This window comes from Toxotes jaculatrix, chromosome 10 (genome assembly GCF_017976425.1).
Source record: "Toxotes jaculatrix isolate fToxJac2 chromosome 10, fToxJac2.pri, whole genome shotgun sequence".
NCBI lineage: Eukaryota > Metazoa > Chordata > Actinopteri > Toxotidae > Toxotes > Toxotes jaculatrix.
The window spans coordinates 2115418-2137901 of record NC_054403.1 but is presented as its reverse complement, the minus strand read 5'-3'; the positions used below and the strand labels follow the sequence as shown (position 1 = coordinate 2137901).

At 40.6% G+C, this 22484-nt stretch overlaps 1 protein-coding gene across 1 annotated transcript in view; it reads left to right on the top strand.

Moving 5' to 3' along the window:
• Positions 1-17422, top strand: part of enpp6 (ectonucleotide pyrophosphatase/phosphodiesterase 6) — a 28629-nt gene extending 11207 nt beyond the window's left edge. Inside the window, exons 2-8 of the mRNA XM_041048573.1 lie at positions 2736-2915; positions 14274-14385; positions 15619-15760; positions 15863-16042; positions 16434-16571; positions 16673-16796; positions 17091-17422. Of these exons, the coding sequence (XP_040904507.1) occupies positions 2736-2915; positions 14274-14385; positions 15619-15760; positions 15863-16042; positions 16434-16571; positions 16673-16796; positions 17091-17311 (1097 nt within the window). The 3' untranslated portion in view covers positions 17312-17422. The remainder of the gene's footprint in view (positions 1-2735; positions 2916-14273; positions 14386-15618; positions 15761-15862; positions 16043-16433; positions 16572-16672; positions 16797-17090) is intronic.
• Positions 17423-22484: the final 5062 nt, after the last annotated feature.

Genomic DNA, 22484 nt, shown 5'->3' with positions numbered 1-22484 from the left:
TGAAAATATTTTTTATGATTTTATGATTTTGCCCATTTAAATGTCAGTTGATGAAATATTTCAATAATTTAGTCTATTTATGAGCTATTAATTTATTTGTAAAATCTTGTATTCATTTCTGTTTTAATTGTCCAATTAGATATCACATAATAAAATGCTTTACTGTATAATTATTACACTCAGCAAAATGAGCCAAATATTGTTGCATGTTAGTGAGTAGGGATGGATGAAAGAAACTGATTCACACAGGATCTCCAGTTCTTATTTTCTGTGATTCTGAATTGAATCAGGACATCAAGAACTGGATCAAATCAAATTGGGAGACTGCCAAAGAGTCCCCACTTCTATTGGCCAGCCTCTTTGAAAAGAATCTAGAGAAAACGGGAGAGGCACAAAAGAAAAGCTAAGCTAAGTGAGAGAGAGAGCTTAAGCTGTTGATTTTTACAGACAAAAATGTGAGGGTGAGGGATCAAAAGCAGCGTGTATTCAGTAGGTTAGACTATGAACTATGAACACTGATTGTGTTGGATAACACTGTCTTCCTTGTGGCCAATCATGCAGAATGCTGACAAGGTATGTCAGTGGCTGGACTCAGACTAGCAGCTTAATATCACACGTAAGGGTTGGTGTTGTTGGTGTTCTGTTTTGTGGGTTTATCACGTCTGAATCTGAAATCTGTAAACTCCTACCAAATATAATTATCCTTTCGTTATAAATAACTGAAACCCTCAAGGTTTTGTTGTTGCTGCAATGTTACAGCAAGTACAAGCTGCACTGACAAAATCATTCTGACTAATTTTCAGATTTTGTCCACAAGGGCAAACTAGACTCATGGAATAAATGTGCTTTTTATGGAATAATGCTGAAAAATGTAAATCAGCTATTTTAATTAAACTAATTCCAACACCTAAATGTTTTTAAATGATTAAAATTCATTAAAATACAAACAAAGAATGTGATTGCATGTGTATGTATCTTACAGTGAGACTATTGTTAAATATCTTTTGTCCATAGCTGCTTTGCACTGTGTGAAAACCAACTTCAGCATCTGAAGACAGTGTGAGACAGATAAAGCCAAGAAACAGCACCATTATGTATCAGCTGTGTTTCCTCAGATCACATTTAAATGACCCCAGGCTGCCACAGAATCTGTGTAGTACATTTGTAGAGGACCTCTGGACACATCAGACTGGTCCATTATAACAGGTATTCTGCTGTTTATGCAGCAGCTGTCAGATGTCTACTGAGGCTTGTTATTCAGTGAGTCAGGACCTCCTGTTAATTTTTTCTGGCAAACATGACACGCGTTACGTAATATGCTATTCTCCACCATGATTTGCCTCAGCTGTTTCAGTTCAATGAGACCAATGTTGTGACTGGCTGACAGTGTATTAATCAACACGCCCTCTGGCCTACTGTACATTCCACTTCATTCAGACCTTTAGGAAGTAGAACTGCTGCACAAACATGAACCAAACAGCAGATGGAAATGGCCGTGCAGACCCACCACAGTGCACCTTTCATCCTGTGTTACGGAGGAGCGGACAGGCTGAGCTGTGACTGTGTATTCTGATTTAAACTAACTAGCTTGACATATTAATTTGTCTTGCAGTCAGTGTGTTTACTAGAACAGAGGTGGGTTGTGTTGCCCCCCCCCCCCCCCCCCCCCCTTTTTCTCTGTAGGTTTATGTTATCAGACCATTTCCACATGACTGAAGTGGAGGTAGTTTTGACTAACTCTTCTACAGTTGAACCAGCAGCAACTTTATGGGGGTAATGGAGTTGTCTGGCCCTGATGGAGTCAGAAAATCCAATATTATGTAAAATAATTCTCTTGGAATATATTATTCATAATCAAAATAGGTCATTTGGAAATATCCAGGTGGAAAGAAGCATGTGGATATTTTCTTTTTTTTTTATACAGTTTATAAATCTGTCATGGCAGAAAGGGGACTGACTGAAAAATAGAAGTGGGACACACAAGTGTAGAGTCTCTGGGACTCAGGATGGTGACCTGGTGAGATGGACATGGTTTGAGATTTTCACTGCTTGGTGGAAAAAAGGTCTGTCCGTGTGTGTGTGTCAAGCATGCCTGTGTGCGGCAGACCCCTGTCTTACTAAGCCCTAAAAACAACAGCCTATCCTGACCAATGGGATGAGAGCTTTGGAGCCTGCCTCCTGCTGATGTGCTGATGTGTGTGTTTTGATGGGACTCACTCTCCTTTTGAAAGGAGATACTGGCTGGTGACACACACATGCACAATGAACACACAATGAACTGGATCTGTGTGTATGTGTGTGTGTGACAAATGGATCCAATTCATTGACATTCACCTCCCCTTATCCTCATGCTGGTCATGTTTGATGCTGACTCTTTTGCTTTAGCCTCATTCTACTTACTTTGCCATGATCAATTCAACCATGTGTCTCTCAGTACTTTCTGACTTCAGTACTTTGTCCATGGCTCTCAGCTCCAAGCCCACTGATTCCCACTGAAGATGTAAAAAATAGCTCACAAATATATATAGCTTCGTTTATGTATAGGCTCAATAATTTCTGAAAAAAATCATTTCTGTGTTATGGTAATGAGAGAACATTGAAGCATCAGTGAGGCTCACTCTAATGTTTTATTAGTTTTAGACAAATTGGAGCTCTGTGGCACAGAAGGATACGGCACATCAGGCTTTGGATACTCAGACTATGCTATTTTTGTTATCTGTGTTGGTTTTTGTCAGGCCGTCACTGTGATGCTCACCAGATGACTGGAAACTACATGTGGGACGAAGCCTCCAAGAAGGAGTTTCTGATTGGTACCAATCCTGACAGCCGGTTGCCTCTTTGGTGGGATGGATCAGAGCCATTATGGGTCACCCTGCAGAAACTTGGAAAGAAGGTTTTCATGTACTACTGGCCTGGTGAGCACAATCATTGCTAACCCTCAACCCCTGAACACTCAAATTAAGCAGTCTGTCATTCCAAAAACTGCAAAGGCAAGATACCTATTTTATGAGTGTCTACACAGAAAGTGTTTCAGGAGTGTTTTTCAGTCATCTGACAGAAACATTCTGTTGATAGAACATCTGACAATCCATCTCCCTATACAGGCCACATAATAGATTACATGTGCAACACAACCCAACAAGTATATTTTTATTCTTCTTCAAGTCTGTTTTCTCCTTTTTAGAGAATAGTGACAACACAACAAAGGTAAGAAGTTAGATTATTTAATAGTGGTTTGTAGTCACATATAAGGCAGTAATGTTTATGTCTATGCAAGCCTCACTGTATATGTTCCGATGTTATCACCAGTAATAAAACTGAGTGTACTCAGATCACTCATACCTTCCAAATGTGGGTAAAGTTACAATCTAAATCTAAAAATATCACTGCATTTGTCTGATGTTAGTTTAAAGGCCTGGCCATGAAAAGTGTTGTGAAGTGCAGAATAGGCGCTAGCTCTGTGGCTGTAGTGGGATCTGTACTGAAACCACAATATACTGTGCAGAATATCAATCAATCAAGTCTTCAAACCTACTGATGATGGTTAACTCCAGCTTGATGTGAGATGATTACACACTGATGAAGGCAGAACTGGATTATGTATGCCTTTTGTTCTTCTCTGCTTGAAGCAGAAGCTAAAAGTAGAATTTTAAAAATCAGTTTAATCACATGACATGCAAACTCTCATTGAACTTGTTGGACTGTGACATAAATTTTTTGTATACACACCTCAGCTCTCTTTACGTGCAGACATTTAAACAGTGATGGAGCAGTGACAAAGCTGAAAAATAACATGAACAAGATGAATCCTTCGTTCATTCAGTGTTTGTCATGTCTAGCCCTTAAGTCCGGTCTGATGACTCTGTTCTCTTATGTTGCCTTTTATGTTTGGTTCATGTCTTATTTTGAAATCTTTTCCTGTCTGTTTAGTTCTAAATTCACTTCCTGCCCTCCGGTGTTTTCCCTCCAGTTCTGTTTAACCTGCCACATCACTTTATGGGTTTCACCAGTGTTTAATTGTTCTTCCTGCCCCCTAGTGTATTTAAGTCTTGTCTTCCCCTTTGTCTGTGCCAGATCATATTTGTATGTAGAGTCAAGCGTTCCAGCATTTATTCGTTGTGTTACCCTTGTGTGTTTTGTTTTCTGGTTTGTTCTCCTTGCGGTTTTTGCCTTTTTGCCTCACAGGACTGCCGTCCTGTGTTCCGACATTGCTCAAAAAAATAAAAGGAACACTTTAAAAACACATCAGATCCCAATGGGAAAAAAATCATGCCAGATATCTATACTGATATGGACTGGGTAATGTGTTAGGAATGAAAGGATACCACATCGTTGATGGAAATGAAAATTAACAACCTAAAGACTGAATTCAAAGACACCCCGAAAATCAACGTGAAAAAATAATGCAGCAGGCTGGTCCATTTTGCTGAAATTTCACTGCAGCAACTCAAAATGGTACTCAGTAGTTTGTATGGCCCCCATGTGCTTGTATGCATGCCTGAAAGCATTGGGGCATGCACCTAATGACAGATGGTGTCCTGGGGAATTTCCTCCCAGATCTGGACCAGAGCATCACTGAACTCCTGGACAGTCTGAGGTGCAACCTGGCGGCGCTGGATGGACCGAAACATAATGTCCCGTGGTGTTCTATTGGATTTAGGTCAGGCAAGCATGGGGGCCAGTCAGTGGTATCAATTCCTTCATCCTCCAGGAACTGCCTGCATACTCTTGCCACAGGAGGCCAGGAGGTCCAGTAAAAGATCAGGCTCATCAGTGAACCAGAGGACACTGGTGAGCGGAATCACATTTTCTTCTGGTCCCTCTCGCTCCTTGCCCATGGCTACCCTCACTTCTTCCTCTTTTTCCATTAAACAGGCTGTGTTGGTGGATTCAGCGTTAGTCACAGAATTCATGGACCGGGTAACCCACATGACTCAAGCTATCGAAGTAACCTTCCCTGTCCACCACACAGAGGCTTTAAGTTTTCACATATTCAGGGCCCCATTACACCCCGTAATCTTGGGTCACTCATGGCTATTACGACACAACCCACTGATAGACTGGACAATGGGAACAAAGGTGTTCTTCAGGTGAGGGGTGTAAAGGACGTTTCCTCCCCTGTGAAGAGTCTGCTTCTCCTTCTGAGATTCCTTCAGCCCAGGTGCCTCTACTCACTGTGTGGACCAGAGATGCAGGCCATGTCGACATCGAGTCCACATTGGTGGCAGGGATCATTCATCCTTCCTCATCCCCAGGGTGAGCTGGTTTCTTCTTCGTGGATACGAAAGACAAGACTCTTTGTCCCTGCATTGACTACACTGGGCTTAACAACATCACCATTAAAAACAGGAACTCCCTCCCCTTAATTTCCTCTGCCTTTGAATTGTTGAAAGGAGCCAAGGTGTTCACAAAGCTTGACTTACGCAATGTTTATCACCTGGTTAGAATTAGGGAGGGCGACAAGTGGAAGACTGCGTTCAATACCCCTAGTGGTCACTATGAATACTTGGTGATGCCTTTTGGATTAATTGATGCTCCAGCTGAGTTTCAGGCCCTAGTTGATGATGTCCCCAGGGAAATGCTAAACATGTTTGTGTTTGTCTACTTGGATGATATCCTCGTCTTCTCCCCGGATGAGGAAACTCACAGTGAACATGTCCGTGCAGTCCTCTGGCATCTCCTGGACAACTAACTGTGCGTCAAAGCAGAGAAGTGTGAATCCCATGTCTCAATCAATAATTTCTGGGGTTGCCCCTCAAACTTTCCCCTGCAGAAAGGAACTATGACGTTGGGGACTGGGAGCTGCTAGCCATCAAAGTGGTTCTGGAGGAGTGGAGACACTGGTTGGAAGGGGTGGAGCTACCGTTTCTTGTGTGGACGGATCACAAGAACCTGGAATAACCTCTGTTCTTCAAAAGATTCAAATTTAATGTGTGCTATAATCCTGGGTCCAAGAATGCCAAATCAGATGCTCTGTCTTGTCTGTATGACACTGGCCCGAGCCCTAAGGAGCCCACTAACATTTTGCTGCCTTCATTTGGGGTCGGTGCAGTTACCTTGGCAGTAGAGAGACAGGCCTTAGAGTCTGTGCAAGTCCTGGACGGGTGCCCCCCAAACCAGTTGTTTGTCCCCTCTGATCTCTCCTGTGCCTGTAACAAGTCTTCTCGACGCCCAGTGACTGGCCTCCTGCAACGTCTTCTGTACCGTGTTGACCGTGGTCCCGTATTTCCCTGGACTTTGTTACTGGACTGCCCACCTCTGAAGGTAACACCACCATACTGACTGTGGTTGACCGTTTTTCTAAAATGGCTCACTTCATTCTTTTGCCCAAACTCCCCTCTGCTAAGGGGACGGCAGAGACTGTGCTTTGCCATGTGTTTCGCATCTATGATTTTCCCAGGGATGTAGTCTCTGACAGGGGGCCTCAGTTCACCTCTCAATTCTGGAAGGAGTTCTGTTCCCACAGTCAGTCTCTCCTCTGGTTACCACCCCCAGACCAACGGACAGTCAGAACGGCTCAACCAAGAGCTGGAGAACCCCACCACATGGAGTAAGCATCTCATTTGGGTGAAATATGCCCATAACATTCTGCTTTGTTCCTCCACTGGTTTGTCTCCCTTTCAGTGTGCCTATGGCTACCAACCCTCCCTGTTCTCAGTCATGGAGAAGGAGATCAAGGTGCCATCGGCCTGGGTTCTGGTTTGCCGATGTAGATGTGCCTGGTCCGCCAGGTGCTGTTAAGGAACTCGGAGCGCTGCAAAATGGCCACATATCATCACAGAACTGCCCCAAACTACAGACCCAGCAATCTAGTCTGGCCGTCAACCCAAGACTTACCCTTGAGAGTGCAGTCTCGTAAGTTGGCACCTTGTTTTGTTGGGCCCTTTCCTGTGTCCAAGATTATTAATCCTCTGGCTGTCAGACTCAAACTCCCCAAGACTCCCAAGAATCTCCCCAGGAGAATCCATCCCACCTTCCATGTCCATGACCCTACTCTCATCAGAGACTTTCACAGGGACCACCCTGAAAAACCTGGGCCATCTGGAGTCGGCCATAGAAGGGGTGTTACTGTATGTCCTTCATTTTAAGTCTTTATGAGAAAATTTCTGAACCACTAAGTCAGTCTCCTGAGCACAAATGCCCAATGATAAAGTTTAAAGTTAGGGTAAGAATTTCATGTGGCAGGAAAAAAGTGTGTGAAGCCTTTGGAACAAGTTGGTTTTCTGCAATAACTGGTCATGAAATGTGATCTGATCTTTAAGCCACAAGAACAGATAAACTGAATGTGCTTAAATTAACAGACAAATTTAATTAATAATTATTAATAACTGACATTAATTAATTATCTTTTTTTTATTATAATCTTCCATGTCTTTATTGAACACACCCATTAAACATCCACAGTGCAGGGGGAGACAGTAAGTGAACGCTTGATTTTAATAACTGGTGGAACCCCCACAGACATAGTCTCAGGATGTCTCTCTGAGCTCATTCCACAGCATCATTGTTAGATTCGGGTCTGGGGTCTGACTGGACCACTCCAGAAGCGAGATTTTCTTTGAAGTCATTATGTAGTAGATTTAATTATCACTAAGATGTGAAATCTTCTTTTGAGCATATGGACCAAATGAATTACATAACACCCTCCTCCCTCTCATGCTTTATCTCACTCCCTGTGGGGAAGTTCCAGTTGACAAAACACAGGTCTCCTCCTCCTCCTCCTACCATAAATTAAATAAATTCTACATTCCTGAGCTAAAACTGAGACTGGTTTGTAAGCTCTTACCCTGGTTTAGGAATAAAGTAATGTTTGATGTGTGACTAACCTACAACCTGGTTAATAATATTCTATAAATTTAGTCAAATAACAGTGTGCAACAACCATGTTTGTAGGTGCCAGAAACCAAGATAGATATCTGGGGATTTGGATCAACATCTCCCATGGAGTCACACTGACATCTAGTGCCTAAACCTAACAGTTTATGTCACATTAGCCAACAGATAACCCTGGTAAATGGGTAATACTTACAGATAGTAGCAGAAATTACTCATTATGTTTGTCTGGATAATTCTGGATAATAATTCTCATACTATGTGATGATTGGTTCAGATCATATACTACAAAGTTAATGAATCGTGCTTTTCCTCTTCTGTTCATCATAGAGGAACCAATTTCAGTGTTGCCATGTATTACAGTGCACCCAGAAAGTATTCACAGTGCTTCACTTTTTCCACGTTTCGTTATGTTAGGAACGCTGGAGCTCTGACAGAGTGACCATCGGGTTCTTGGTCACCTCCCTGACTAAGGTCCTTCTCCCCCGATTGCTCAGTTTAGACGGCCAGCCAGCTCTAGGAAGAATCCTGGTGGTTCTAGACTTCTTCCATTTACAGATGATGGAGGCCACTGTGCTCATTGAGACCTTCAAAGCAGCAGAAATTTTTCTGTACCCTTCCCCAGATTTGTGCCTCGAGACAATCCTGTCTCCTGTCTCTACAGACAGTTCCTTTGACTTCATGCTTGGTTTGTTCTCTGACATGCACTGTCAGCTGTGGGACCTTATATAGACAGGGGTGTGCCGTTCCAAATCCAATCAACTGAATTTACCACAGGTGGACTCCAGTTAAGCTGTAGAAACATTTCAAGGATGATCAGTGGAAACAGGATACACCTGAGCTCAATTTTGAGCTTCATGGCAAAGGCTGTGAATACTTATGTATGTATTATGGTGTAAAGTAAGTGCGGCTAGCAAGTAAAAGAACCACTTAGGCAAAGCAGCAGTCTGGATCTGGGCTTAAGGACATGTGGTAGCCCACTATGGAATCCCCTGGCTCTGCCTGGTTCAGTGGATAAGGCTCAACAAGGTGCAACCCTCAGTGTTTCACTTAAGCATGGCATCAATAACCTACAGGCTCACAGGACTGCACAGATCTGCACAGGCCAAAGCACTGCTCACAGGAGGCCTCAGACACAGAGGAAGTGCTGCACCCTCACCTGGCCTTTTAAAGACGGGCATATCTATTCCTACCCATTAGTGGGTGGAGTTACAAACCTAAACCAGCCAGGCCTCTAAGCCTAACTCAACCCTCACATATAGTTAATATTTAAGATTTATTTATTAAACTGTAGATTACCAATTCCACACTCGTCCACGACGTAAACACAGCATCCTTCACCACCACCCAATTCTATACAGTACTCATTACCTCAGTTATAATTATCTCTTTACTCTATTTCATTTATCTGTGGCATTCTATCCCCTGTAGAGTAGAAAGTAGTTAATAAAATCATATACCTTGAGACCTTGAGTGCGTTACTGTGCAATAGAGAACCAGCTCTCTTGAATCGGTAGTCACAGCTTCAGATATTAGACAGATTAAGTTTGCAATGTAAAATTCAGAAACAAAAATTTTAATTTCTGTCCCTGAATTGGACAGTGGTGCCCCTACAACGAGTGCTCACAGATTATAGTTGTGTATATTTGTTACATTAATATTATGCTGCCTTTGGTAAGATCGTTATTCACGTCGGCGGTAATGACACCCGATTACGCCAATCGGAGGTCACTAAAATTAATGTGGAGTCGGTGTGTAACTTTGCCAAAACAATGTCGGACTCTGTAGTGTTCTCTGGACCCCTGCCCGATTTGACCAGTGATGACATGTTTAGCCGTATGTCTTCATTCCGTCGCTGGCTGTCTAGGTGGTGTCCAGCAAACGACGTGGCCTTCATTGATAACTGGAAAACTTTTTGGGGAAAACCTGGTCTGATTAGGAGAGACGGCATCCATCCAACTTTGGATGGTGCAGCTCTCATATCTAGAAATATGACAGATTTCATTAGAAAACCAAAGTCATGACAACCCAGAGTTGAGACCAGGATGCAGAGTTGCAGTCCTACACGCTTCTCTGCAGTTTCTCTAGAGCTGTCACCCACCCATGATTCTCATGATTCTTATTATTCCTACCATTCTAACGATTCCCTTTATCCTATAGAGACTGTGTCTGCTCCCCGTCAACAAAAAGTGCATAAATTAAAAAATGCAAGAGGTGTTACTCATAAAAACCTCAAAAAAATGTATACTACAAAAGCATCTGAACCTAAAAACACCACAATCAGATGTGGGCTATTAAACATTAGATCTCTCTTGTCTAAATCTCTGTTAGTGAATGATTTGATAATGGATCAGCAGATTGATTTATTCTGTCTGACTGAGACCTGGCTGCAGGAGGAAGAGTATGTCAGTCTAAATGAGTCAACCCCTGCTAGTCATATTAATTATCACATTCCTCGAGGCACAGGCCGAGGAGGAGGAGTGGCAGCAATCTACCACTCAAGTTTATTAATTAATCCTAGACCTAAGCCGAAATATAGTACATTTGAAAGCCTTATCCTCAGCCTCTCACATCCAAATTGGAAGACAGAAAAACTAGTACTATTTGCTGTGGTGTATCGTCCACCTGCTGCTTACTCAGAGTTTTTGTCTGAATTCACTGAATTTTTATCTGATTTAGTGCTTAGTACGGATAGAGTAATTATAGTGGGCGACTTTAATATTCATGTCGATACCCACAATGACAGCCTTAAGACTGCTTTCTATTCAGTATTAGACTCAATTGGCTTTTTACAAAATGTTAACAAACCAACTCACTGTTTTAATCACACCCTTGATCTTGTACTAACCTATGGCATAGAAGCTGAATATTTGACAGTATTCCCTCAGAACCCTGTTTTATCTGATCATTCTTTAGTAACATTTGAATTTACAATAATGAACTGCACAGCATCTGAGAAAAAAATTAACTACTGTAGATTTCTGTCTGATAATGCTGTTATCAAATATAAGGAAGCTATTCCATCTTTATTATCTCCGCTGCCATGTGCCAGTCTTACAGAGGGCAATGGCCTAAACGTTACTCCAGCAGATATAGACTATCTAGTTGATAATACTGCTGCTTCATTGCGTTCAACCCTTGACTCTGTTGCCCCTTTGAAAAAGAAGGTCAGTAATCAGAGGAAGCTAGCTCCATGGTACAATTCACAAATACGTACTTTAAAGCAGATATCACGAAAGCTGGAAAGGAAATGGTTATCCACTAATTTAGAGGAATTCCGCCTAGCCTGGAAAGACAGCTTTATAACGTATAAAAAAGCCCTTCGTAAGGCAAGAACTGCCTATTACTCATCATTAATAGAGGAAAACAAGAACAACCCTAGGTTTCTTTTCAGCACTGTAGCCAGGCTGACAAAGAGCCATAGCTCTGTTGTACCATCCATCCCTCTAGCTCTCACTAGTAATGACTTTATGAGCTTCTTTAGCAACAAAATAGTAGACATTAGAGACAGAATCCATCTCATCCTGCCTACAACTGTTAATGATGTAGGTATGTCTAGAACAGCATCTTTAGAAATGTCTGCCAGTCCTGATTTGTCGTTAGACTGTTTCTCTCCCATAGATCTAGCTGAATTGACTTCAATAGTTTCTAAATCTAAATCATCAACATGTCTTTTGGATCCTATCCCGACCAGACTTCTTAAAGATGTGTTGCCTTTGATTGGCACTCACATATTAGATCAGATAAATCTCTCGTTGGTTACAGGATATGTCCCACAGGCTTTTAAGGTTGCAGTTATCAAACCTTTACTTAAAAAGCCTTCTCTGGACTCTGACATTTTGGCAAACTATAGACCTATATCCAATCTCCCCTTTAATTCTAAAATTCTTGAAAAGGCTGTTGCAACTCAGTTGTGTGACCATCTACATAGGAACGGTTTGTTTGAAGTTTTTCAGTCAGGATTTAGAGTTCATCATAGCACAGAGACAGCACTGGTGAAAGTTACCAACGACCTTCTTATAGCATCAGATAATGGACTCGTCTCTATACTTGTCCTGCTAGATCTTAGTGCTGCATTTGACACCATTGATCATAATATCCTATTGGATAGATTGGAACATGTTATTGGGATTAAAGGAACAGCACTAGGCTGGTTTAAATCATATCTATCAGATAGATACCAGTTTGTTCATGTTAATGATGATCCCTCCATATATACCAGAGTAAGTCATGGAGTTCCACAGGGTTCTGTGCTTGGACCGATACTGTTCACCTTATACATGCTTCCCCTAGGCAATATTATCAGGAAGCATGGAATAAATTTCCATTGCTATGCGGATGATACCCAGCTATATTTATCTATGAAACCAGACGAAACAGATCAGTTAACCATACTTCAGGCATGTCTTAAAGACATAAAGGCCTGGATGACCTGTAACTTTCTTCTTCTGAATTCAGACAAAACTGAGGTTATTTTGTTTGGTCCCAAACACCTCAGAAACAGTTTATCTAATCATATAGTTACTCTGGATGGCATTAATTTAGCCTCCAGTACGACTGTGAGGAACCTTGGAGTTATTTTTGATCAGGATCTGTCCTTTAACTCACATATAAAACAAGTCTCTAGGACCGCCTTCTTTCACCTGCGCAATATCAGTAAGATTAGGAACATTCTGTCGCAGAGTGATGCTGAAAAATTAGTCCATGCTTTTGTTACTTCTAGGCTGGACTACTGTAATTCCCTATTATCAGGATGCCCAGTTAACTCTCTAAAAAGCATCCAGCTGATCCAAAATGCTGCAGCGAGAGTACTGACTGGAATTAGCAAGAGAGATCACATTACTCCTGTACTAACTTCTCTTCATTGGCTTCCTGTAAAATCCAGAATTGATTTTAAAATCCTTCTCCTTACATATAAGGCCCTCAATGGCCAGGCTCCTTCATATCTCAAAGAGCTGATAGTACCATATCATCCTAACAGATTGCTTCGTTCCCAGAATGCAGGTTTGCTTATGGTTCCCAAAATCTCTAAAAGTAGAATGGGAGGCCGAGCCTTTAGCTATCAGGCCCCTCTCCTATGGAACCAACTGCCAGTTTGGGTTCGGGAAGCAGACACCCTCTCTAATTTTAAAACGAAGCTTAAAACCTTCTTGTTTGATAAAGCTTATAATTAGTTGTAGTTACAGTCCTAGTTATTTATTAAACTTATAGTTAGTCACAATTATCTCTATAGACACTGTTACAGTTAAGGATATAGCCCTTAGTAGGGCTGGCTCAGGCAACTGAATCATCCCCTAGTTATGCTGCTATAGGCCTAGGCTGCTGGGGGACATCCCATGATTTACTGCGCACTTCTTCTTCTTTCTCTTTCTCTCCTCAGACCCACTCTCAAATTTATTAGCCTTTATTACATGTCATTAACTCTGTGTCCTCTCTGTCCCGTAGTCCTGTGCTTGTTTCTCTCTGGTCTCTCTTTCTCTGTACCTTTCTGCAGGTACCTCTGGCTCCGAAGCTGCTTGTCCTATGGTCCTGGCTCCACCCACCTGCTGCTGTTTATTGTTTACAATGATCTATTTCTAACATGTTTAATGTTCCGTTCTGCTACAGATAAATATTTGATTAATATTCTTTGCAAACTGTAATGTAAATAATTACCAGTCATGACAGCTTTTTGCCTCCGTGCTCTGTTTCATAATTCTAATCTGCTGAGCACACATTATCAAATAACTGTTCACTAACTGTAATGTAAATACTGACCCACATTGTCTGTATTATGCTGCATGTCTTTCTCCCCCTCTCCTCCATTCCTAGCTGTCCTATCTTCCTCCTTTTCCTCCTTTCACCCAGCCCGGCCATCGGCAGGAGGGTCCCCCATCTGAGCCAGGTTCTGCTCAAGGTTTCTTCCTGTTAAAAGGGAGTTTTCCTTGCCACTGTCGCCTTAAGTGCTTGCTCTGGGGTCAGGCTCTGGGTCTCTGTAAAGCGCTTTGAGACAATTTTGATTGTGGAAGGCGCTATATAAATAAAATTGAATTGAATTGAATTGAATTGAATTTGGCTTTGTCCTAAAGAGTTACAATGCTGTAACTTTATAATTGGGTTAAGGCCACAAAATGGAATTGTCTCCATTAATAGACTGTTTGTTTGACTGTGGACTGATTGTTTCACAGAAATAACAATAGGAACAAGAACAATACAATGATTTGTGTGTTACTAGTTAAAATAGATAGTAAATAGTGTTCGTTCATTAGTGTAACTTAGATCTGACCATGTTTTAAGACAAATTAATACACGTAAAGTGCACATAAATCTAAAGTGGTTATCTACATTTTCTTGGGCTGCGCGCCACTGTATGCCACTATGTGCAATGCTAATCATTGCTATAGGAACTGTCTGTAAATGATGCTGTTATTTTCTGTGTGTGTGTGTGTGTGTGTCTTCAGGCTGCGAAGTAGAGATTCTGGGTGTCCGTCCATCTTTTTGTGAAGAATATGTCTACAACCCATCAGAGAAAAACCTCACAGACTCAATAGAGAATGCTCTCAACGTCCTGAGGTAACAACAAAATGACCTGCACCTGTCATGTACCCTGTGATGCCCTTTGACCCATGCTTACTTTTAGCCATTTATTTATGTAGAAGGGCTTTCAAGTCGTGATTTTAATGCCATAAAAGTAAAAACTGAGATTTAAGCTGAGAAAATCCCAGAGTAATAAATAACCAAGCAGCATAGGGCATGCCTCTAATAACCACACTTTAAAAACTGTACCGAGCTGAGGTGAAACCATAACTTCCTTGTTCTGTTCCAAACGTAATAAAACCTAATTCAGAACCCCACTGACATTTGTAATAATGCTATTAATACTACACACTACATAATGTGGTGGTAATATCCTAATATAACCTATATAACCTAATATCACTGTTTTCTAATTTTTTTTTTAATTTGAGAATAACTGCTGCCACATTTTTTTTAAATTTTATTTAATGAGCACCATTTCCCATAAGCCCTAGATGTTTGTGAGCCAAACGTCACAACTCATTAGAAGAAGTGAGTCCATGAGCAAGCTGAGGGAGTCACAATTAGTTCTCCTCGGTCATAACAGTAGGACAGTGGAGTGTCAGTGGTTAGTTGATGTCTGAATTCTGAACAGTGGGACAGGCGTCCGTGGTTACTTTACATCAGTAATAAGAGAACTGTGTAGATGTTTTTAGGCAACATTAGAACAAGAATATTAAAAAAAAAAATTAATAGCTAAATCTGGCTAAAATCACCAAGATTTCAGGTTCTTAGAACAACTGTTGTAGTAGAGCTGATTTGTCTTTGAATGTATGGAAAGTAACCACACAAACACACTTCGCTTTTTAGTGATACTGATGAAAGACATGCAGAATGAAATATTTTATTGAGTTACAGTCGCTATAAGGAACACAGGCTTTGATGATAAAAATTAATGTAACAAATACAAGTGAAAATTCTTGTATGTTTGGATGAATATTTAATTTAGTCAGCAGACCGTACTGCAGGTGACAAATGAAATGATGTTTATCTGTCATCAGTTTTGAAGTGCAGGCTCAGCAGCAATGCTCATCTAATTCTACAGAACATACAAAAAATTCAAAAATGTCTTGTTCTCATACTTATCACAAGCCCCGAAAGGTTTACATTCTATAAATCCATCTTTTTTGTCTCCTTTTTTTTTACAATAGTTTAACTGTTTACAAAGCAACCTAATGGTAGCACGAGTTACCTTAGAAAGTGTGTGTGTGTGTGTGTGTGTGTGTGTAGGTCAGGCCAAGCAGACATGGCAGCTATATACTATGAGAAAATAGATGTGGAGGGCCATCACTTCGGTCCAGACTCTCATCAGGTCAGAACAGCAGTGCAGCAACTGGATCTTGCTATGCAGACGCTCAACAACAAGATCAAGGTTAGTATAATCACTATTGTTATTAGTCTTACAGCAACCACTGCTACACTTTTCCTCTCACGTAGTTTTCATGTTGTTCTGTTGCTTGTGATCTTCTTGCAGGAGAAGAACATGGTGAACCAGCTGAACATTGTGCTATTTTCAGACCATGGTATGACAAAGATCCAGTGGATGGAGAAGGTCATCGAACTCGACAAGAGCATCAACATGTCCGACATTGTCAAGATGATGGACAGAGGACCAGTGGTCAGTCTGTGGCCCAAAGATGACAAGTACCAAGAGGTGAGATCAGAATCAAAATTGCATTCTGCTCTGCCAGGAGAGTGATTACAAAATGATTCACAGAGAAAATGATAAGGTATTTCGACATCGTAAACATCTAGGTCCAGGTTAACGAATGCTTAAACTATGTGATACCTTGTCCTGTCTCTTCAATTTTTCCTCTTTGTTGACAGTGGATTATTGTGCCACCATCAGTCATTGTAATCATATTTAATGGGAAACCTTGGAACATCGTTTCAAGTTATGTACCAAGCTCAGTGTCTCTACTTTGTTCCAGCTGACAGTAAACTGAGCAAAAACATAAGAAGAAAAAATAAAAATTAGAAAATGGCAGATAATCCTTCTATTAACATTGTGTGTGTGTGTGTGTGTGTGTGTTATGCCATGTCAGGTGTATGCCGCACTGTCTCAGGTCCCTAACATGCGTGTCTATGCAAGGGAGAAGATCCCTCAACGTTTCCATTACAGAGGAGGGAAGTTTGTTTCTCCCCTAACGCTGGTGGCTGAGCCAGGCTGGTTTATCACTGAGGTAACAAGTAATGGGATTTTTGTAGCCGTTACAAAGCCTTACTGTGTACTTCTCTCGAACTTGTGTTAAATCTGCTCTGTGTGTGTGTTCATTCACTCCAGAACAAGGCGAGACTCCCATACTGGAAAAACGACTCTGGGGAGCCCTCAGCTTGGCAAAATGGCTGGCATGGTTACGACAACGAGTTCCTTGACATGAGAGGATTTTTCTTGGCAACAGGACCTGGTAACAAACCAATCATATTTTAATAGTACAGTCTGGGCATTATTTCCACCTGGGATCTATCAAGCAAGTAAAATCCCGTTGAATAGTGTCCTTCAGCAACAACGCTGTTCTCCTGTTATCCACTGTGTCTAAAGCAGGCTGTACCATGCCAGCGAACTGTGCAGGGGAAATGACATGTATTGCTCTTCTGTCAGTATGGTCACTTGTTTATGGTGAAGTTAAATACTATAAATTGTAAAATCAGGATATTACTTTGAGATGTAGATCTGATTATGTTTACTTAATTTCATCCAGACTTCAAGCGTAAAGTTCGGGCGGCTCCAATTCGAGCAGTGGACATCTATAACGTGATGTGCTGGACACTGGGAGTGGAACCGTTGCCCAATAATGGGTCCTGGTCTCGGGTAGAGTACCTTCTGAATAGCTCTGGTGGTCCATCCCAGCCCACAGTCCTGTGGACCTGCCATATGGGTTTGTTAGGAATACTCCTGGCACTATGGGACAAAATCATTTAATAGTTCATTGTTCATGGCAATGTGACAGTAGTTAGCAATGATCTTCTAGAAAGAAAACTCCAGCTCTCCATGTCTGATCAAAATGAGTTATTGTCTGAGGTGGTACATACCAGTTTGTACATACCATAAATTAACAATTTGTTAAATTTGTTAAAAGAAGTTGTGAATTTTGACACATTCATTGGGCATTTTCATTCTGTCTTAGTTTAAGTCATGATTTCTTCTGCAATTTCTTTTGATAATCATTCACTGTCATAGTAAATCCAGAAAGGATACAACATGCAGGACTCACTCAATTTTGCCAGGTTAGCCTTCTCCTTCTTTCCAGGAAACGTTCTTAAATTCAGCATTACTGATTTCTGAGTGTTTGTAACCATGAGGCTATTGAATGTAAAGCTCTTCTCTTTCTTTTTTTGCCATCCTTGTTCCAAGCTCTGATTTCCTCCAGAAAACAGCGATGCACAGAATCAAAACCCCTGCATATCAAACGAATAGACTTCATACTGTAAAGGATTACTGACTTTGCCTTCTTTTCACATGTGTAACAGCTAAAATTTGTATGATTACACTGAATGATATAAGCTATACTTTTTAATTGGTAAATTAAGATGTTTTGAAGTCCAAAATTTTCAGACAATTTTCTTCCTTTTTTTACGCTTGGGATCTTAAAACTGTTGTGAGTTCAGTCTGTATTGAGTGATCTGGTTTTTTAAATCAGCTATTCACGTCTTTGTGTTGGAGCTGTTAGCCCCTGTATGACACGATGTATCATACAGGGTCTGTATGGTTTGCGGAAAGTGCTCCATAAATAAAAGCGCTCTGATTTGGAAACAGTGTAAACTTTGGCAGCAGATTTTGTTTGAATTTTATTCTTTTAGTCTCAGATAGTCATTTAATTATTCCTAGTTTTAGTGTAGCTTTGTTTGATGAAAACTAAAAACCTTTTCATCTAAGTTTAGTCAAATGTCTTCAATCTTTAGTCAAGCATTTTTGAAAGGCTTATTTTATCATAAACATTGGCCTAAAATTGATGTTCCTTTTGATGGTAAAGTGACATCTACATCATGGAAGGAACGTGGCCACTTTTTTCTTCAAATACATTTAACATTTATGAAAAATATTATTTATATTAACTTCAAAATGCTGTTTTACTTCAAAATACTGTTTTGCTAGGATGACAATTGTCTAGTTAAACACAATGCATTGAGTACACATAATATGGTTTTACTTTGACTACAGGATAACTTGTTTATCCACTGCCTTCAACAAACAGGCTACACTACTGTCATCGTTATAGTGGCATGTTAAAAACAAAGTCAGTGCAGATTATGTCTAGTGAAAGCAAAATGAATATGAGTCATCTGTTTATTATTTATTTCATTCATTTATGTTTCTATGCTTTGAGGACAGCAAGCTGAGGAATGTTAACATGACACTAGATGTTCAGAGTCATTACAAAGCAGAGGCCTCTTGTATAAGATATATTATACATGTGGTCAGCTCATGTTAGAATGTGGACAGTTCAAGAATTGGTGGACATTGGTTGTTTTTGGGCAGATGCCCAATCATGTTCTAGTCTTTCCGAAACAAACAAACAAAAACCCCAAAAAACAAAACACCCCAAAATGTTAGCGTTTATGCTCTTTCTTTGACACAGATCCTTACTTCTGACTCCTCTAAGATATTGTCTCCATGTTGTGCAATATATTTTAATCCCCAACCCATTAGTGTTTGTATTATGTTCTGAGTGTTTACAGAATATTTCTATGACAGTTCTGTAAACTTAAACTTTTTTCATGTTCTCAAATGTTTTTGGTTGTTACTGTAAATGAAGCACAAGTGAAACTAAAGCAAAAGTAAAGATGACAGCACAGCAATTCTGCATATGACCTTAACACATAAAGCAGCGATAGCTCTGGTTAAAAATGACTTCTTAAAAACAATAACAAGGGAAACCAATCATACTGCATTACTGCAGTTCTTCGGAAAAAAAACCCAACAACAACAAAACAATGTTGGCAGTGACTGGTAACAAAATACTTGTTAACAGTCACAAGTTGTTGCACAACTTGTAATTATCACAAGTCATTACAAGGAAAGCACTTCTCTCTAATGTGGCTCTCACTCTTACAATGTACAGATAGGTCAGCTCAGCTGTGACACTGAGGAGTTTTCTGCAAATGCCTTAGAGAAACTGGCATTGTCAGGTGGCATTGCTTCTGGTTTAGTGACGTCATCCACACATTAAGTGTTGTTGAGTGGCCTCCTTTGAGTATTGTACAGTTGTTAGGGTGTCCAGTTGTAGTGCACTATTTTTGTATTTCTTTTGTATATCTTGTTTAAATATAAAACTGTTAAGTAGGAAAATAAAACAAAACGTTAATGTTGTGGTCCTCATACTCACCATGTGTTTGTGAAGCAGCAATTTTGCCCACATGTGCCTCTGCTGTTAAAGGAGTACCTCAAAATTGTTATCCTCATCCTCAATAAGGCCTTCACAGACAGTGGGGTTGAGGAGACATGCCTAAAGGTGAGAGGACCTCTGGATCCAAGGTACTGTTTTATGCTAGCTCTCTTTTTTTGTGAGACTGGATACTGGTTGTTAGAACTATTATTATTATACTAATATTTTAGAAGGTTCTTAGAAGGTGACCCGTGATAGTTCTAGAATGTTGGGTTACAATTGTAGAATTATTGTGTACAGTTCTGGAATCTTAAGTGACATGGAATTTTCAAAGATTGTCTTACAGATTATAAAGTTACACTTATAATTTTAAGTTGTAATTAAGCAAAGTTTAGTCAGGCTTCTAGATTGTTAGAACTGGAACTGTGACCAATTACAGTTCTTGAATGCTGCATTGCAGTGTTAGAATGTTAAGTTGTGGAATCTGGAATCTTAAGTGACATAGACACAGTTCAATTATGTAGAGTTCAATTTTCTACAACATTAAGTCACAGACCTTCAATTTTAGAACTGTGATATTTTAGAACTGTGTAAGGTGTGAACTGAAAATTCTTAGAACTTTTACTGTGACCTGTCAAAGCTCCATAAGGTTAAGGGTTTAAGGTTTGATGTCAGAATGTTAAATGCCAAAATGAAACAAATAAATACACATTTAATAAATACACATACACAAATAAATACACATTTAATAAATTATTTAATTTATTAAATAAATTATTAATTTAATAAATTATTTAATTTATTAAATGTGTCATGAATTAATTAAAATTGGAATTAAATAAATACATGTGTAATTAAAAGTGCCATTAATTGATTAAAATACCAATTCATTTTATGTAAAAAACATAATTATTTCACGATTGAATTATTTTCAGGGTCCTGTGTTGCAGTGTTTCATGAATTTATTTCATGTCAAACTCGCCCATCAAAGTTGGATGGGTGGATCCTAACACCTGATTGGTTACCCTGCCTATCAAGTCAAGGCAAATCGATTCCAGATAATGGATTGATGCAGAGCTAGTGAACACATTCCAATACACTCGAGGGCACCATTCACCTCTACATTGGTTATGTTTATATATGATACACATATAAAGGCAAGAACTTATCCAGCAGACTTCAGGACAGGACTTCATGTGTTAAATGACTATGAGGAGAACCAAAAGATGCTCCAAAAACTCCCTGACTGGGTAAGACCTTGCTGGAATTGTCATGTCACAAAGCAGCGGAAACAAAAAGAGGAATAGGAAAACCTACTGAGTTTGCTGTTTTTGTGGTACAAGAGGCAGAAATTACATGCAATCCTGTAACATCCTTCGATGCCTTAAAATCTACTTAAGAAAAGACATCCAGAGACATAAAGCGGCCAGAGGCTAACACATTCATCACAAATGTGAAAACATCAGACAGATCAAGCACAGTCATGAAAACAAAAAATGCTGTAAAAAAGGCCCAAGCAGATCAATGAAAGTGAACACCTCTGTTTCATCGCCAAACCCAGCAACATGTATGTGCTGTGGAGAAAGACACTCCATACACAATTGCCAGCAGTTTGCTAATAAGTCTGCAGAGGACAAGAAAAAGTTATGTTTATGGGGCTTGGACTGTTTCTGTGTGCTTGTGTTTTGGTGTTTTTTCCCTCTGCCTCCCTTCACTCGATTCCCCCAAACAACTGACTATCCCTGGAACTTTGTTACTGCCTCAGTTGCCTCTGCCACTCTCGGCTTTAATTGATTCCGGAGCTGATGATAATTTTATTGATGCTGATTTAGCCACCCAACCTAACCTAACTTTCGAGTTTCTAGCAACCCCTAAGATAGGGCTTTAGATGGTAAACTGCTAGCCTCTGTAACTCACCGTACCACTCCAGTAACCTTGTTGTTGTCAGGAAACCATCGTGAAACACTCTCTCTGCTAGTGATCTCCTCTCCTTCAAAAAATTGTGCTTTCTTCTCCTGTCGTTTAACTCCTGCTGAAAGAAATTACGAGGTGGGGAACCATGAGCTTCTGGCAGTAGTCCTGGCACTGGCTGGAGAGAGCTGAGCAACCGTTTCTGGTATGGACTGATCACAAAAATTTAGCCTACCTGCACTCTGCAAAGCAACTCAACCCTCGCTCCCTGTTCCTGAGCTACTCACCTACCATCCTGGCTCACATAACACCAAGCCTGACGCTCTTTCTCGGCAGTTCTCTCCAGACACCTCACCATCTGAGCCAGCCAATATCCTTCCTCCCTCGTGCATAGTTGGAGTTGTGTTGTGGGATATCGAAACCAGGGTCATGGAAGCCCTAAAAGATCACCCAGTGCCCAACAACTGCCCCAAAAACCAGCTAACTTTCGCTCTCTGGTGCTCCGGTGGATACACACCTCTAAATTCAGCTGTCACCCTGGCATTTGTTGGACCCTCCTCTTTCTTCAGCAACGCTTCTGGTGGCTCAACACACCCAGGAATATGTCAATGCCTGCTCTGTCTGTGCCCGTGGCAAATCCTCTCACCATGCCTGTGCTAGTTTCCTCAAACCCCTTCCCATTCCTCACCGCCCTTGGTCTCATATTGCTGTGGACTTTGTCTCTGGTCTCCCTCCTTCCCAAGGTAACACAGTCCTTCTAACTATAGTAGATTGTTTTTCAAAAAGTGTCCATTTCATTCCCCTCCCTAAGCTCCCTTCAGCACTGGAAACGGCTAACCTGCTGACTGAACTCTTCCG